This window comes from Antechinus flavipes, chromosome 2 (assembly GCF_016432865.1).
Source record: "Antechinus flavipes isolate AdamAnt ecotype Samford, QLD, Australia chromosome 2, AdamAnt_v2, whole genome shotgun sequence".
Classification (NCBI taxonomy): Eukaryota; Metazoa; Chordata; class Mammalia; order Dasyuromorphia; family Dasyuridae; genus Antechinus; species Antechinus flavipes.
This window is the reverse complement of record NC_067399.1, coordinates 89,867,944-89,886,159: the sequence shown is the minus strand read 5'-3', so window position 1 is coordinate 89,886,159 and position 18,216 is coordinate 89,867,944. Positions and strand designations below refer to the sequence as shown.

General features: G+C 36.3%; 1 protein-coding gene across 2 annotated transcripts in view; it reads right to left on the bottom strand.

The window, feature by feature from the left end:
* The window catches only part of CAMKMT (calmodulin-lysine N-methyltransferase), a 525,230-nt gene that overhangs the window by 25,942 nt on the left and 481,072 nt on the right, over positions 1–18,216 (bottom strand). For both annotated transcript variants that reach the window (XM_051975194.1, XM_051975195.1), the window contains exons 8-9: positions 15,376–15,450; positions 985–1,048 (exon numbers count right to left, since the gene is read on the bottom strand). In XM_051975194.1, the coding sequence (XP_051831154.1) occupies positions 985–1,048; positions 15,376–15,450 (139 nt within the window). The remainder of the gene's footprint in view (positions 1–984; positions 1,049–15,375; positions 15,451–18,216) is intronic.

Here is an 18,216-nt window from a genome sequence, read left to right as displayed (position 1 = left end):
ACTCAAGATTAAAAGGTATTATTAGTCCAGCTGAGGTTAGAGACCAAAGTGTAAATTATTTTCTTTAAAGACTTTTAAAACAAAAATTTGGAAATTCTTTTCTTCACAGAGAGTCCATTTCATTTTCTATGTAAATGTAAGTTTCTGCCTTGTAGTGAGTAGGTCAGATCTAGGTTAACATCATTAACCTATTTTAAATTCTTAGGGCACAGCAAGTGTCTCACATACTTATATAATTTTTTTACACTTGGGCTTTAAACATGTTTCCCTGCTTTAAATAGACATTCATTCACTCTCTATCTTGGGTATAGGACCTCCTAGCTTAGCATAACAGCCCAACAAAATAGGGGTAGATATAAACTATGTAATTTACTCACAGGCATAAATGGATGTATAAATGTAAAAAATGTGCACAAAGCGTGATGCCATGCCTGGCTTCATTGTGACCTAATGTCTGTAATATGTAAATATGGGGCTTACTTTGGAAAGAAAAGAAATTTTAATATACAGATTCATCTGAAGTTCTTTTCTTTTGACATAAGCAGAAATGAAGAGAGGAGAAATAATGTTCTTTCACAATAAATAAGTATACAATGGCAAAGGCTGCCATTGAAGGGATTATGCATGACAGGAACCAACATGAAAACTTTCCGTCTTGGACTTTTACTTTAATATGGAGACATTGTTATCAAAAGCACATACTCCACAAATGCTTTGATAACAAATGATCTCACCCTATCTTTGAAGCGCTTTCATTTCTTTTGCTACCCACTGTGTTCCTTATCAGAAGGCCAAGTGTAAGAAGTTTCCTAGTTTATGATTAGGAAAGAACCTGATAGATTAGAAGACTCAATTGAAGTTGGACATAATAAGTATTAAAGTATTACATGACATTAATCCTGCCATTCCATTACTCTCTCAATCACTGTGCACAGACTAATTATTCTGAAGCCAGTGTTCAGGAGAAAATAGAAACATACTTACATTGGGCTGGAGTAATCTCTTTATTGCATCAACAAGGCTAGCTCTGTACTGGTCCAGAAACAGGCTGACATTGAGAAGAGAACAGAATCCAGATTAAAATGGGTTTTCAATTCTAATGATACTAATGCAGATAAGTACAAGGCTAATTACTCATGTTGACACGGCGCTAAAAAGGAGAAATCGAGGTCTGAGTTTTCTTCTATTTATATGCCTTTATAGAGAAAAGGGAGGGGAGGGATATTGCAATCCATGTTGACCAAATCAAGTCAAAATATCACTAGGCAATGGGGCTGGGTCCGCACTTGTCTGGGTTAGGCTTTCCTGTGGTGGGAAGGTGGGCCAGTGGGGTTCTAAGGGCACTGTTCCTGCCACCCAGGATTTAAGTCCATCACAGCTTAGATTCTTGCATACTCAGCTCTTCTTCCCACCCACTGAAGGATACCATATTACCCAAAGTCGAAGGTCACTTTATCCCATCCACTCCTTCTTTGGGCACTTATTTTTTGAAACAAAACCAGAAACAGCAAAGAAGCCCAAAGTATAATGAACTGAATAGACTCTGCAGTTAACAAACTTTCATCACAGTCCACTCCAGACTGGTTACATTATGTGTGTGTGTGTGTGTGTGTGTGTGTGTGTGTGTGTGTGTGTGTGTGTTTAATTCTGGGTGTGCACCAGCAACCAGATCTCATCCCTATACCTGTATAGAGCCCCCAATTTGCTTTCAGATAATGTCCACAATGGACCCCAGTTGCTCTGATAGCCATGTTCTTCCATAAATTCCTTTGTCCCCTTGCTCTTACACCATATTCCAAACACGATGCTCCTTACCTCTGCACACATTCTCTTTCCAATCCTAAATGTTCAATGACTACAATCACTCCCTCTCTCTCCTAACACCTCTACTTGACTTCCCCAGCTCATTTAAATGACAAGACCCTTGCCCATGTTTCAGTTTCTGATTTCCCTCTGTAATACTGTCTTACTTTCAGCCCAATCTCCTAAGTGGCCAAGCAACTTTGAGGCTATTTCCCCCTACTTCTAAATATTCTCAGAGCTGCAGATACTTTGCTTCCCTTAGAAAGGCAGGGAGTAATCTTCCCTTTTCAAGCCTACTGTCTCTCAAGCTCTCAAGTCTCAGGAGATTTCTGAGGCTGCCCACCAAAACAATGGGATCCTCCAGCAACCTATCTCATACAAATCAATGAATAGCACTGAAATGGTAATGAATTTCTATGACTATAAATGCCATTGAGGTTGGACTCAAACCAGCGACCCAGAAGTAAAAGGTTCTGTAACAAAGGATCCAGTCTAGTCAGGCTGTGACAGAGTTCATAGAAACGCTTGGTTTTTTGCCTTGACCTCCATGTTGATATCTAGTTCCATGTGATCTTACATTTTTCTCTTTTGACCTCTTAATAGCATCTGTTGTTGGTCTGTCACTCTCCAAATTGCTCCTGTCTGGCCTTGTCTTCATTAGGCTTTGCCTTGGAGACCGGGAGTATAGCATCTTTCTCTGGAGTTAGGAAATTCCTCATGGATGCCCAGACTTGGGCCAATTGTAATGGGATGGGATATTTGTAAGCTTAGGCCGAGACTGGAGGTTTTACTGTAGCAGGGGAAAGATTTCCTGGGGAGGGCTTCCAGTGCTGAAGCTTTACTGTCATATGGATGAACTATTTGTCAAGAACAATGTCTGTGAAGTATCCTGAACAATGATCCTATGCTGTCTCCTCTTCAGGAGTGTATAACAAATCTGTCCCAATAGGTCATCCACATCCACAGGACACCTTCTGCCCCTATTCTTAATTTTTTTAGTACAAAATGCAATGGAGAATTAAATAGAATATGAATGAAAGAAAGAAACATATATTAAGCACTTACTATATGCTGTAGGTTACCCAATAAAATATAGCAGTTACTTTAATGGATGATGGCTAGGCCTTGGGCTTGAGGTACTTTGGTTCCTAAAGCTCTGAGTTCAAGGTCCTGAGTCGGCTCGGTAGAGTTTGAGGGCAGATGGTGGTCATGTGGCAATAGGAGTTTACTGGCTGGCCCATTCTACCGCCTCTCTCTCCTTCAGCATGCCTTGTGGCTCCAGCTATCCTGGTTTGACTGCCCCATGTATGACAGGTGGCTGGCACTTAGTGGGGATTACTAATTCCTTCGTGGAAGATGCTTCCTCAAGTGATGGCTGTGAGAGCTGGACTGGAAGCAGGAATGAAGGAGGGGGGCTTCACTCCTGGGACTCCTGGGCCTGCCTGCCTGTAGATTAAAATTGGTCATGATGAAGGTGGAATTTCTCCCCACAAAGATTTCTCCCCTAATAATGGCTGTGAAATATGAGCTGGAAGCAAGTTTGGTAGATTGAAAAGAGCCGGCAGCTCAGGCTTAGGATCATGGGCTTAGGGGAGATGGCGGTCAAGATGGGGTGGTAATTGGACTCCCTTGGCATTTTCTGCCCCTTGCTTTCCCCTGGGATGCCATGGTGCTTCAGCAAGTAGCTTGGTTACAGATGACAAAAGCTTTGCCCATAGGGCAGATGAAAGACAAAAAAAAAAACCCAAATCATACTCACATTTCTGTACAGATTTAAGATTTCCAAAGTATTTTTCTCACAACATTGTGAGAAAATTAGGTGGAACAATGATCATTACTACTGATGAAGAAAGTTAGGGCCAGAGAAATGAAATTACTTGCATTTGGACCCAGGCTTCTGGGCTCTTTGTAGCCATGTTATGTTTGTAGACATACAGAAACATACTATGGGAATTTTGCTTGGATATTTAGGTGTTCTCTGTGAAGGAGTCACAAGAGAGATTTTTCATCCAGAATTTGCTTTCTTTGGATATCCTAGTGTTGTAAGTATTCACTGGAGAAAAATTATTTTTTTTCTTTTTTTTGTTTGAGATTGCAATTGGACAATAATTTTCTGGTGTGTTTCCTACCAATTAAATTATTTTCTCTGAGATAGTTTAAAATTTAAAAAAATTATTCCATGAACAGACAATTTTCAGATGATGAAATTGAAACTATTACCACTCATATGAAAGAGTGTTCCAAATCATTATTGATCAGAGAAATGCAAATTAAGACAACTCTGAGATACCACTACACACCTGTCAGATTGGCTAAAATGACAGGAAAAAATAATGATGAATGTTGGAGGGGATGCAGGAAAACTGGGACACTGATGCATTGTTGGTGGAACTGTGAACGAATCCAACCATTCTGGAGAGCAATCTGGAATTATGCCCAAAAAGTTACCAAATTGTGCATACCCTTTGATCCAGAAGTGTTTCTATTGGGCTTATAACCCAAAGAGATACTAAGGAAGGGAAAGGGACCTGTATGTGCCAAAATGTTTGTAGCAGCCCTGTTTGTAGTGGCTAGAAACTGGAAATTGAATGGATGCCCATCAATTGGAGAATGGCTGGGTAAATTGTGGTATATGAATGTCATGGAATATTATTGTTCTGTAAGAAATGACCAGCAGGATGAATACAGAGAGGCTTGGAGAGACTTACATGAACTGATGCTAAGTGAGATGAGCAGAACCAGGAGATCACTTTATACTTCGACAACGATATTGTATGAGGATGTATTCTGATGGAAGTGGATTTCTTTGACAAAGACTCAATTTCAATTGATAAATGATGGACAGAAGCAGCTACACCCAAAGAAAGAACACTGGGAAACGAATGTGAACTATTTGCATTTTTGTTTTTCTTTCCGAGTTGTTTTTTCCCTTCTGAATCCAATTCTCCCTCTGCAACAAGAGAACTACTTGGTTCTGCACACACATATTGTATCTAGAATATATTGCAACATATTTAACATATATAGGACTGCTTGCCATCTAGGGGAGGGGGGTGGAGGGAGGGAGGGGAAAAATCGGAACAGAAGCGAGTGCAAGGGATAATGTTGTAAAAAAAATTACCCTGGCATGGATTCTGTCAATATAAAGTTATTATAAAATAAAATAAAATATTTTTTAAAAAGTATTCCGAATTTAAAAACACCAAATACAATGAGTATTTCCATATACAGAGTAGACCAGAAAGAAAATTGTGCTCAAAAACTGCTTATCTTTTGTGAATTGCTTGTTTTTCTTTAACTTTATTATAAATTCAAAATACAACTTTCAAAGCTGTCCTACTTGTCTGTGTTCTCTTCTATCCATTTAAAAATGTTTCAATGACCCCCTTTAAATGTTTTTTTTTCCTTTTTGATAATCTTATCACTAACATCATTTCCCCCATTAAAAAAAAAAGAAAAATTAGATTCTTGTAACAAATATGCAAAATCAAACAAAATAAATTCCCACATTGGCTGTAGCTAAAAATGGCCCAGTTAATACTTTGAGTCCTTAACATTTGAGAAAACTTCTGTACTGCTGAATACTTATGTTCATTATATTTGTATGTCTATTATAAATATGAAAACTGATGAGTATTTTAAATGTTGCATTTTTAGAATTGTGGAGCCTAGTAATTCATCTAAAGCACAGTGCAGGAGCTGATTCATGGAATTTTTTTTATTTTACTTTTGAGAAAATTTATACTGCTTGCCTTATTGGGATATGAGGATGGATAGCTAATCCAAGATTCTTATGGACTGTGGATCCATAGGATAAGGTTTGTCTGATGGCCTAAAAGCCCTGGGTAATCACTTCCAAGGGCTTAATCCCTTTTGGGGAGCCCCATAGCTCTTGGGAACTTATCTGATTTTGATTTCTTTTTTTTAAGCTAGTCTGTTTTTCTAGTGAGGGGTGGATCTGAACCTCTGTTCAGAATGCTGTAGCTGTTATAAAGGTTCACTGAGGAAATCTCTAGTACTCATGTGTCACAGGGCCCCATTGAAAATGTTTGTCCAGACTTTTCATTGGAACACATTGTATTCTGCAGAGATTCCTAGAGAAATTCTGGGTGCACTCTGTATTGCAGGGATGCAGAGGAATTTTCACCCATGACAATTTGGTTTCTTACCTGAAAGATGGTGAGGGCAGATGACTTTCAGTTAACCCCAGATTATTTATGTCTGTTAGGAGTCCTATTTGGACCAGCCTTTCCCTCTGGGGTGGGAAATTTGATTATCTTTTTCTTTTCTTTTTAAAAAAAAATCTTTGTGTTGGAGCAAGCACACGACAAGCAAGAAGCAGCCTATTAGGATTTTGTAAAAAATAAAATAAAATATCTGTATATGTAGAATTGCATCAACATATATTCATTGGAGTGAATGTAAGCTTCAGCCCCACTAGCTATGGTGGGCCTGAATCCTCATGGAAGAATGTTAATTCCTCGTCTGTTCAAAAACTGTGCCACATGAAGTCTTGTTAATATATGGCACTGAGGAAAACTCTCCAAAGAATAATGCTTGATTCCCCTCCTTTCCCCAAGCCATCAGAGAAGTATTCAAAACTGAAAAGAACTTTGGTTGATTTACTAGGAAAACAAATGTTTAACTAGGGAGGAGACTTGAGTGGCTGAGGGGGCTGGAATTTGGCTCCCCTCCTCCTCCTTTTTCTTAGAGCTATTTGCCATAATCACAGAAATGAAGGGGCAGAAAACAGAGGCATTAGCACATTAATAAAGTTAACAACAACAATACAACAGAACTCTATCCGCAGTCTTTACAAAGTTTGGAAAAGTTCTTTGATGGAATAGGAAGGGGAGCCAAGGCCATTAAATATGTGAGAAATTAGAGGAAGGGAGAAGCTCTATGGAGCGTGACCCTGCACCTCTACCAAGGGGAATCAGGAAAGTGGGTACTTTCTCTCTCCTCCTCCCTCAATATCAGCCACAGAGTTTTGTAACAGAATCATTTGCTCAGCAGGATTCAGACAGAGACAGACACAGAGAGCAGGTAGGAAGCAGCTCTAAGAAGCTTTGTTCACAGAGAAGGGCCCCTACCATGACCTTGAAAGAATTAACCATGGTGGACAAAGATTGAGTCATGGAGGGAAGACCCAGGGAGCACAGAAAAGTAACCAACCCAGTCTGCAGAGGGAATGACCAGGGAGAAGCAGTGGGAGGCCAACCCAAGAAGAGGAAGGATATCAGAGCCCTGAGGACTGGGGACACGGGAATCCTTGACGCCCATCTCTGATTTACTACCAATGTATTTTAAGTAAAAGTCCACTCACCCACTGACATTGAATGTATTTGTGGGAGGATGACCCTGGGATACTTTATGGCTATAGTTTTTCTCATATTATCTTTACAAATGCTTTAGAGATAATTTTGTATAATAGCTGAGTATTAAAAGGTATTTATTGGTGGAGGCTCAAAAGTTATACTTTTAATATGAACCTTTGAACGTGGAAATAGTAACTGCTTTTGGGGGCAGGAGAGCTCAACCTTCAGATGCAAAGAACTTGGGGAGGTAGTTTTCAGAGGAGGTACTATGTACATAAATATCAGCAAAAATTATATATAAACTGTTACAATTAGGCAATGTATAAGCAAAAAATCAGGGAGGAGGGAAAAATAAGAGATTGAGAAGGGGAGAGGATGGGGCTGACTGAATGACTGGAGTTATTGGAGCTGGACAGCAGCTTAGCATAGGGCACTCGATCTCCTATGACTTCCTACTGGTCATGCCCTATGCCTCGAAGATCTGCTCTGCTCAGTTCTGCCTGCAACTTAAGCATCACCTTCTTTCTACATGAATCATCTTTCCTGACCTTCTCAACTGCTAGTGATCTCCCTTTCAAATGTGCCTGTCTTTAGCTAATTGAGTTTACTTCTTTATGTTTAATATCATATTATAATATAATATATAATAACATTATTATTATATTAATTATTATCACAATATTATATAATTATATTATGTTCTTTATAATTATTATATATACAAATATATATATGCATATAGGTATATACATATGTACATATATATATATATATATACATATAAATTGTCTACCTCATTAGCATATAAACTCCTTTCTAGTAGAAATTGTTTCATTCCTTCTCTTTGTATCTCTAGTGCCTAACACAGTGCCTCACAAATGGTAGATAATTCACAAATGTTGATTGATGTATTGTTTGATTGGTTATTGTATCACATACCGATTTTGGATGACAGGTGATATAAATATAATTGGAAGGGACCAGAGAGGTCATTAAGTTCAACTCTTAAATTTTACAGATAGGGAAATTGAGGTCCAGAGAAGCAACAGGACTTGCTTCAGACCATATAAGTAGTGGCAGAAGTGAGATTTGAGACCAGATTCTCTGACGACAAACCTAGTGCCAAAATCACTCCTCATTTTTTTCCTTCTCTGGACCCTTGTCATCTAGTCTTTTGGGTACATTGGTTTTAAGCTCCATGAGGACAAGGACTACTTTTTTGTATTCCCTACAATGCCTAGTGCAATAATTCTCAAACGGGGAGCTATTAGATGGTCAACAATTCCTACCATATGGACCGTATCTGAGAAAGATATGAGTTGAATCTACCTTTATAGCCCCACACAATGCCCTGCCCATAGAAGACCCTTAATAAATGTTTTTGAATTTAATTGACTAAAGTATTCAATAAAGATTTGCTGATTGACAGATGGATTGATTCTTGGGGAAAAGAAGTACAAACTACAATGGGAAGAGAAAGGACAATACTGCAGTGGTTTTCTTTACAAAGTCAAGAATATAATGGCATGGATTAACAAGTAGATGACAGGAAAGAGCTGAGAAATAACCTTGGCCCTATATTCAGCTTTGTCAAATGATTGCATCTTGCTGAGTTTCTCCAAAGTGAACAAAATGTGGAGAAATTGAAGATGGCTTCAGAGAATAACAATATTAATGGGGAAGAGAAGAGAAAGGTTATACGATGAAAATAAAAGAAAGAAGGTTAGGGAAACCAATATAGAAGTTTAAAAACATGAAAGTTTATTCAGCTGGTGACCAAGTGGTTTCCACTTTCACAGATGTACTAAAATGGGGAAATAATGGAAATTTTCATTGGGATCTAACTTAATAATTAAATTCCAAAAATAATGATGAAATATTTACTATGTGAAAAATACTATAGTAGTCTTAGGGGGAAACTTAATTTGCCAGAGTAATTTAGCCAAAATTTAAATGGGCTAACAAAGGAAGTTTTAGGATCCTGTAATAACTTTGAAAACAGAATAACCCACTATTATTTACTTGAGATTATTCCTTAGTATAAAGAAAAAAGAATGGAGAAACTGATTTTTTGGATCCCCTTTTACCTCTATGAGTCTGTAGTTTGGAGAAAATGTGTAGAGAATATGTAGCACATGTGAAAGAAGCAGATTTATGCTAAGACCAGTGCCTAGGTTGATGTGACTGTGGAGTGGAGTGGAGAAAAAAAAAGCTACATTTCCTTTGCTAGAAGAAAGCTTATGTACAGTAGAATGTCAGAAAACAAGAAATCAAGATGTAAAGCCCTAAGATGAGAAAATTACTCATCAAGATAGAATAATAGTTACTTCATGGGAAAATTTTAACCTCTGCAGAGAATGCCTATTCATTTTTATGGGTGGGAACATGTTTAATGTAAAATTGACAAATATGTGGCCTCAGTGTTTGATGAAAGATGTTAAGATACTTCACAAATGTAGAGGAGAACTGGGGGGAAAGTGCAGGATCAGATTAAATAGAATGGAAGATACTGGTATTCTCTTGTTAAAATAAATTTTTAAAATGGTAAATTATAAAAATGTACAATGACATGTATATTTGCTTATATGTAAACACTCTTGTGGTTTTTGGATTAATGGGCTTTAGGATTTGTGTTTTTCGTATTGAACAATTTAATAAGAGATAAGGTTTAATAGGAAAGGTAAGAAATTGCAATTTCAATTTCTTTAACAATTTGACCTATTTCACCCTTCAATTTTTATAATTATTTTATTTTTATTTTTTAAAAAGTTAATTTACATAGAGAAAATGTGGGAAAAATGAGTTAGTTTTCTAGTCAATCAACTATACCAACAGGAGGCTTGGTTGGCGGGACTATGGTGTAATTATCAAGTGATAATCTGTCTCTTATGGCTAAGTCTTTTAATGTCAAGTAATTTTGTTTTGTTTTGTTGAGGAACTATGGTTTCGTTGCTCTGGGGGAATGTTCCCCATTGATCAGCAATTATTTTGTACCTTAAAGTCTTTGGGCACCAAGAGACTAAGTGACTTATGCATGGACACATATCTAGAATATGTCAGAAGTAAAATTTAAACTCAAGGCAAGTAAAGCATCAAAGAGAAAATAAACTGCCTCTTGCAAACTGTATTCTATGAAATGCCTTGAATACCTGAGATATTGAGATATTAGTGCATTGACAGAGTAATCACAATTACATTTAAACTGGGTCACATGCAAAGGATAATGGACATCATCTCTCTATATAGGAGGCCAGCTTTTTCAACTTTTGATCATTTGTCTACCTCAACAGTCAGTCAGAATACCCATGTAAATTTTTCTGGCTCTCTAGTAGTTCTGTTCTCCAACCAAGCCTCAGTCTCAGCAAAAGTTCAACAAGACTTTGCAGAAAATGTCAGATAAATTAATTTCAACATCCTTTAATGGAAGGTATGTGCTTAAACAATTCTTTGAAAAAAAATTACTCTTTAAATAAATTCTAATGGGCTAGAAGAATAGCTGTTAACTTAAGTGGATCTATAGCTCAGTGAGTCACTCTGTGGAGAAGGAGATATAGTTTCAAATTTATCTTCAATTACTAAACAAGATAAATTGGTGGTTAATCTGGTTTGACCTCCAAACCAAAACTTCCATGCAATTTATCTATGAGGCTAACCCTACTATTGATCCTTGAGTCAAAGAGGAAGATGCCAGATAGAAGAAAAAAGTACCTTTGTTGAGGAGTGAGAATAACTGGCTTTGGGTGGTTTCATTCCTGTTTCCAATTAGATTCACTTAGTCTCAAGATCACATTTCCTTGAGCTTCACTTTTCTCATCTGTAATAGGGGGACCATAACATTTGTTCTATTGACCTCAAAGTGTTGTGAGGAGCAAATGTAAAATGTTTTGTAACCAATGCTTACTGCTAATGTGATATCATTATTATTGTTATTACTCTTATTTTTAATATTTTAGATATAATTAAAGGGAAGGATGCTGGATGCTCTGAGTTCATTCTACTCATTAGTAATAATAATCTAGTTAAAATATAGTTCTATATAGAAAGTGAATACATCCAATGAAATGTTGAATTTTCTAAAAACTTAAAAGCATGTCTAAAACTACTCATAACGTGGCCTGTTGTGCCCAGGTATGCCAGAACAATTGTGATATAAACTCACCCGCAGTCAGAGGCCTTTAAAGATAAAACTGGGAATCTGGAGGAAGAACAACGTCTTTTGGGTAATCTGGCAGAAAGTAATAGTCTCCTTGGAGTTTAAAGATGAGATATTATCACTTTTAACTAATTTTCTTCACATTCAACACTCACCTATGAATGGAGTTATTTTAATTATGAACTTCATGGTATAGTAAAAAGACAATGTTTTGAGTAAGTTCTGAGTTTGAATACTGTTTACATCATTTGATCCCCTTCATCTGTCAAATAAGGAGACAGAACCAGGCTATTTATCTATATTGTCCTTTCTAGCTCTGAATCCTATGATATTATGACCTAGATTGACATTTGTAATGTCTCAAATCATAATTAAGTGAGAAGGGATTCTAGAATTTATGCTATGTCTAGTTTAAGGAAAAATATCATCCCCTCAAAAAACAGCTTAAAATTAAATATTTCTTTAATATCAAAGGAGAAAATTGGGGGGGAGGGATGAAGTTCAATCAGTGTTAAGAAGGTTAGAAGCAAAGGAAAAAAAAAGTTAAAGTTAAAAGCCACTGTTCTTCCTCCAGACTCCCAATTTTATCTTTAAAGGTCTCTGACTGCGGGTGAGTTTATATCACAATTGTCCTGGCATACCTGGGCACAATAGGCCAGGTTACGGGTGGCATTTCAGACATGCTTTCCAAGCCTTTAAAGAATCCAAATGTACACAGTCATTTCTCTTTTTGCAGCGTTCCAATAAAGTAGAGAGCCGTCAACCACTGAATGAAAGCGTTCATTGGGTAAAAAACATCTTACTTCCAGACCCTTAGATTTCATTGTGATTGAACAGGAGTCTGGAAAGGCAGGCTTAAAATTAACAATCACTGGCTATTCTAAACTCAGCAAAGACGGGGTTGGCCTGCATTCCAGCAGAAAAGAATCCTTACATTATATTCAACCCGAAACAAGTCATCTGAGGAGCCATAATAAGCAGTTTTTCTGTCCCTGTGGTTAAACATTCCAGTATTTTGATGTTTGTCAACAACATCTTTTTTGCAGGTGTGGCCTTACCTACATTTTTTTCTCCTTCTATTTATCTCAAAGTTGACACTTTCCAAGTTATTTAGAAGCTGTTGAACCATGAAACTATTTTTTATTGTCAAAAATGCTGAATGGGGAAATAATGACAAGCTTTCACAGTTTGCCTCTTTATTTTAAAATCTGGTGGAGCTACTAAATTTAGTTGTGAACCAAGAGACTGTCTGTTCTGGGAAATAAGTTATTCCCACCACTGCACATGAGGTTTGTGAATGTTTGAATGTAAATATATGAATATATGAATGATTTGGGAACATAAACATATCACTGCTTGTTGTAATCATGTGCATTTTTACTTGAACCTCAATGTGGGTTTAGAATAGGTTTGTGAATAGAGCTTGTTTTCATGTAAATGGGATCAAGCAGTACCACTGGTTAGCTATTCAAGAAATCAGACAATACCACCCTTGCTGGAAAGGCTTCAACAAGAATTTAATCCATGGACCTAATATTTGAACTCAGATTCTTGCTTCATATTCTGGGCCTTTAATCCCAGATCTGATGGACTGACAATAACAGAAGGACAGTGTGAGACTAAGTGTGATCTATTTGTGTGCAGCATCTGTTTTTGACACTGGACACTTTAGGTTTCATCCTCATCTGAGGCTGTATCTGAAGAAAGCTTTCCTTTCCCTTACTGTGTCACATTCTAAACATGCAATGTGGCTTGCCTGCTCCCAGAATCGCCAGCCATACAGTGACTTTGACACTGAACAATACCAAGAGGGAAAAAGCCCAAAGAACACTGTGTCTATCCTGGCCCTAGGTGCAAGGTATAAGTCACAAACACTGGCTGTTTAAATTAAGTTTTTAAGCAGCTTAATCATTTTCAGTCAATGACAGATCGACTAGATATTAAAATATTTAACTTAGGAGTAGAATAATCAGGACTACAGTGTGAGCAATCTAGATTTTCATGTTTACTAAGAAAATGATAAGGATTCTGGCACTTAGAACTAGGGAGGCAAGAAGGAGGAGATAATTTGTCAGACAAAAAGAAATTTTAAAAAATGAAACTTTGTTTATTGTCACTTAAATAAATGTGCAAATGGCAACATGTCTACTCATTGTCTATGTATGTACAATTGTATTAAGGAGTTTAAATTGAATATGCATTACGTATTTATTGGGTAAACACAACCGTGTTGTTTTCTAGTGAAAAATACAATTTTCAAAAATGTTAGAGAGGCTATTTTTAACCTGAGGACATTAATCAGAAAACAGCTTAAGTCTTGTTCTCTCTGTCAGTTTCTCCAATACAAATAGGATGACATGGTGTGAGTGTCCACAGTACAAGACATGACAAAACCAGGTTGTTTTGATATTTGTGTGAAGAACAAATTTAACTCTAAATCTCTTGGCCAGACCTTGCCTCACCCATATAATCTGGACAACATCCACATGCGACCCTTGTCTAAGCCCCCGAGAAGACTGCTGCCCTCCTGTTCTTGTCCACCAGCACTCTGATCTGACTTTCATACTTAATCTGATCTAATCCTGCTGGCATTAACTTCATCTGTGCAATGAAACCTGGAGAATCCATTCTCCTATTTGGTGAGGAAGGCATTTACAAAATTGCTTGCTGAAATCATATGGCCATGTTTAGCTCCTTATTTTAATCATATGATGCATCTCTAAGACATTATCGGTGATTAGTCAGAAACCTGGGTCTGTCCTTTTTGGGAACAAAGACATTTTCTGAAGTGAAATGATAAGAGAATGAAGTGCTGTTGTCACACGGTGTAAGTAAAGGAGGAGGAAGAAGTAAAAGTCACAAGCTTGAAAAACGTTTTTTCATTGAGGCAGATCCTGCTGAAAAGCTAATTCAGTTGATTTAAAAAGAAAAATGACTGGTTGAAAATGTTATGAAACTAAAAAAGATTTTTTATTTAAAAGAAATATATTTCCTTTTATTTTAAAAACACCATGTTTCTTAGTGAGAGCCAGAAATACATCATTCAACTAATGCCCTGTCTATTCCTGTTCTGGACCTGCTGAATGTGCTCATCAAAATAAGAGCTTGTTCATTACCTCTGAACCTGCATTTTAGAAATACCACCACAAAGTCAAAGAAACTGAAATTTAATGGAAAATATGTAATAACTGCCAAAGTTTTCCATAAATTAAAATATTATCTAATTTATCTGAAGAAATCATGAAAGATTAATTATAGCAATTATTAAAGGGCCTAGGCTTGTTTATCCTGTAACTATGAAAGAAGCAGACTTTCATAAACAAACAAGTCTGCTTAAATAAAAACAATAAGCAAAACATCCAACTTATATATTTTTTAAAAGTCAGCCTTTCAAAAATTCCCATATTTTAAGTATCAATTTCCCATTTGTTAATATATTTTAATTTTATAATTAGTTTTTGTTTTTAGCATATACAATAGCCACTAGATAAAAACTGAAGCGACTGTATATCAAACACAAGCACTGTAGAAATATTTTTCTGTAGAGTTGTTTTGAATATATATATTTTTGTATACATATATAGAAATACAAATATAAAATATATTCAGGATATGCTGTGAATAAATCAATATTATTTTTACATCTATACATATATAGATACAATACATATGTATGTTATGTATGCATATATCCTCTTATATCAATAGTCAGATCTTTCCTAAGAAGTAAGCTAATTGAGCTGTTTGTGTTGATAAACTCCCTTTTCTCCAGACTATTCCTCACTGAGCCATAATTATTTGCAATTTGCCTAAGTTGTCCATTTACTGATACGTCAAGCATGAAACAGAGGCAATTCCAGAAAATGGAAATGCTTCTCAAAATCAATCTTTGGGAAATAATGTGGTAGAAGTTACTGTGTGATAGAAGACTACCTTAGGACTGTCACATGGAGATGAATATTAATTTGTCGAGGTGAAGGTGGCTTTGTGCTTCATTTGTTGACTTTGCCTAGCCATCAGCAAATCGGCAGAGCACAATTACTCCAGCAAAGCTTCTTTTTCCCCCCCCTAACATGAGTTTTATGATTTTTATGTACTTACCAGTCAGCACACATAACAATGTCAAAATGTCCTTCCAGTTGAGAGACATCTGTCTCATTATCCCATCGTAAAACGCTAGAGGAAAAAAAAAAGATTAAAAAAAAATTAGACTTAGATTTTTTCATCTTTTTGCTTCTAAGCTATTAACATTATTTTTATGGCACTGAAATTATTTAAAAGGTATATACATATTACTTCAAGGGGTATATGACAAAAATCTCGGAACATATCTGTGTATTCTGTATTTTGTTCAGGCTGAACCCTTGACGAGGAAGAGTTCCAGCTTTATTTAGACATAACGGTTAAGCTGCTGTCAGGCTTCTGTAGGTGAATCAGGGAGAAAAAGAATATTTGTTACCACAGTCACTGGAATCTCTCTGGATATTCTGGACCTTTGTATATAGGTATTGGGATTGCAGTATTGCCAGTCTGTTCATAATATAAATTTATAAAAATAAAAATTATGTGAGTTTATAGCATGTCAATTGCATTTTTCACTGATGAAATATCTCATTTCTCAAGGTCTAAAAAGAAAGGATAAAAGAATATTCAACTTTCATTTGGCAGTTTATGACTTTAGGAAATTTATCAAAAATCACTAGTTCTAACACCAAATCTGAAATGAAGGATGAGGTTTTAAATTCTAAACTAATTATAACAATGAATAATGGAATTTGAAAATTTCAGTGTTCATGAAGTCAACTAGATGGTTGCGAAGATACTCTTAGTAACTATGATCATCATTGCAATTTATTAAAATATTGCAAAGATACTCCACCCCCGACCCCCGCCTACCTCCAAGCAAAGACTGATTTGCAAAGAAACATCCTGTTCCCCGTTTCAGTTTGATGGTAACTTAAAACAAACTGACAGCTTTTCTTTGATCTTGTACAGCTATGCTTCCTTATCTTTCTTTGTGTGAGGTTTCTAGTTTTCTAATCTACTTTGGAAGAAAAGAGACCTTTACCTCTAAAAGCTTAAATAGAGCATCAGTCATTTTCTAATAAACCACAAAATTCCTTCAAAGTACACTCAGAAACACGAGAGACATGCAAATTTCCTAAGGTATAGCAGATAAAAATGCAATCTTAAAAGTGCCTATAAGAGATATTTAGCCCTCCTGCCTAGAAGCCACATAAACAAGCTTTGTAGATAAAATTTAAAATCCTTATACTTTCCTAAAGTCCTCTGCAGCTAATGAAAGTTACATATATCCAGGAAACAGAGAAAACTAGAACTCTGGATCTCAACTGCTAATTCCACACACAGACTTTATAATCCAAGAGAAGAGAATCATATGAGCCTTTAAAATCTGTGATTTTTTTTTTTTTTTGAAATGCCTATCTAGCAACTAACTGATCTGAACACTAGCAGTAGGACAGAGTGGGAACAAACTCTGGTTGTATTCAGTGAATGGGTACTAACTCTTCTTTCAGCAGATTTATTTAGTGTAATTTGCTATAGTTCTACAATAGGTCCTACTTGCATAAAGAGACTTTGAACCAGACATTCTTATGTCCTTTAAAAAAAAACAAAGTCATTTTTCTTTTTTCTTTTTTTCTCTAAGCGCTATGAAGAATATGGTGGTATGAAGTATTTTAATTTCTGAAGAGATCTGGCCTGCTGGCTCACAAACAACCCTGAGGGCTCTATGTGTAAGTATCAGCTCGTATTATCTAATGATTTATAGCTTGGCTTAATATTGCATAGGCTCACTACTATTCCAAAAGTGAATTGGATCATTATACCCACAATGCCTTTGTCACAGTGAGCCATTGTTATCACTTTGTAAATGACACTGTATAAATTAATCCAAAGTGATCCCTAATCTATACAAGTATTACAATCTAAAACATATTATGCTGAAGTATCCAGATACATGAAAGATCTATAGAGAATTATTTTCAAATTCAAATTTTCAAAAGATATATTATGACCTGACATAATATATTAACAAATTATGATATGGTCATTTAAGAAAGTCCATGTATGGGAGTTCTTTATGGATGCATCTCATGTAGACTGCAATCAGCAGTCAGTCAATAAATATTTTTAAGCACCCAGCTTAAGCCAGGTAATGTGTTAAGATATGGGAATACAAAAATAAGTAAAAGGTGGTTCTTGTCCTCAAGAAGTTCCAATCTAATGGGAGAGACAGAGAGGAAACAAATCCAAACAAACAAGCTACACATAGGATAAAATGAAAACACAAATACTTAAGACAGAAAAGGTGCCAGAAATAGGAGGGGCTGGGAAAACTACTTGTAATTAATAAGTTCCTGAGAAACATAAAAGTTAGGTGACTTGCCAGGGGTCATATGATTATTAAGTGCCAGAAGCAGAATTTGAATCTAAATTTTCCAGACTCTTAAGTCCCACGCTTTATCCAATTCCACATAGTTGTCTCTATCTGATTAACACTAATGTGGATACAAATTATGTGTATTGATACTAACGTAAAAAAAATACCAGTCTCCATGTATTTCCCCCAAAGGATGCCCTGCTAACCTTGGAAATCAGATTCTTAGATGGATCATTATCAAAAAATAGCCATTCTTGTATAATCTTCTATGCTCCTCCCTTTTTAGACTGAATCTCCCTGTCATTCCTAGGCTGGAAGTACCAATCACAAATTGGTTGGTATGGAATTTTCACTTGCTTTGCATCCTACCTGAACAGGTTCAACCATCTTTAGAGAGAGTTGGTGTTCTGGGGGCCCCTCTTGGCAGCAAACCATACAGATGCTGGATTTAGTAACAATGACCAATTGGTTTTAGTCCTATTGTACCTCAAAACTCCTAAACTTAAGTGATCCACCAGCCTTAACCTCCCAGTAGGAGG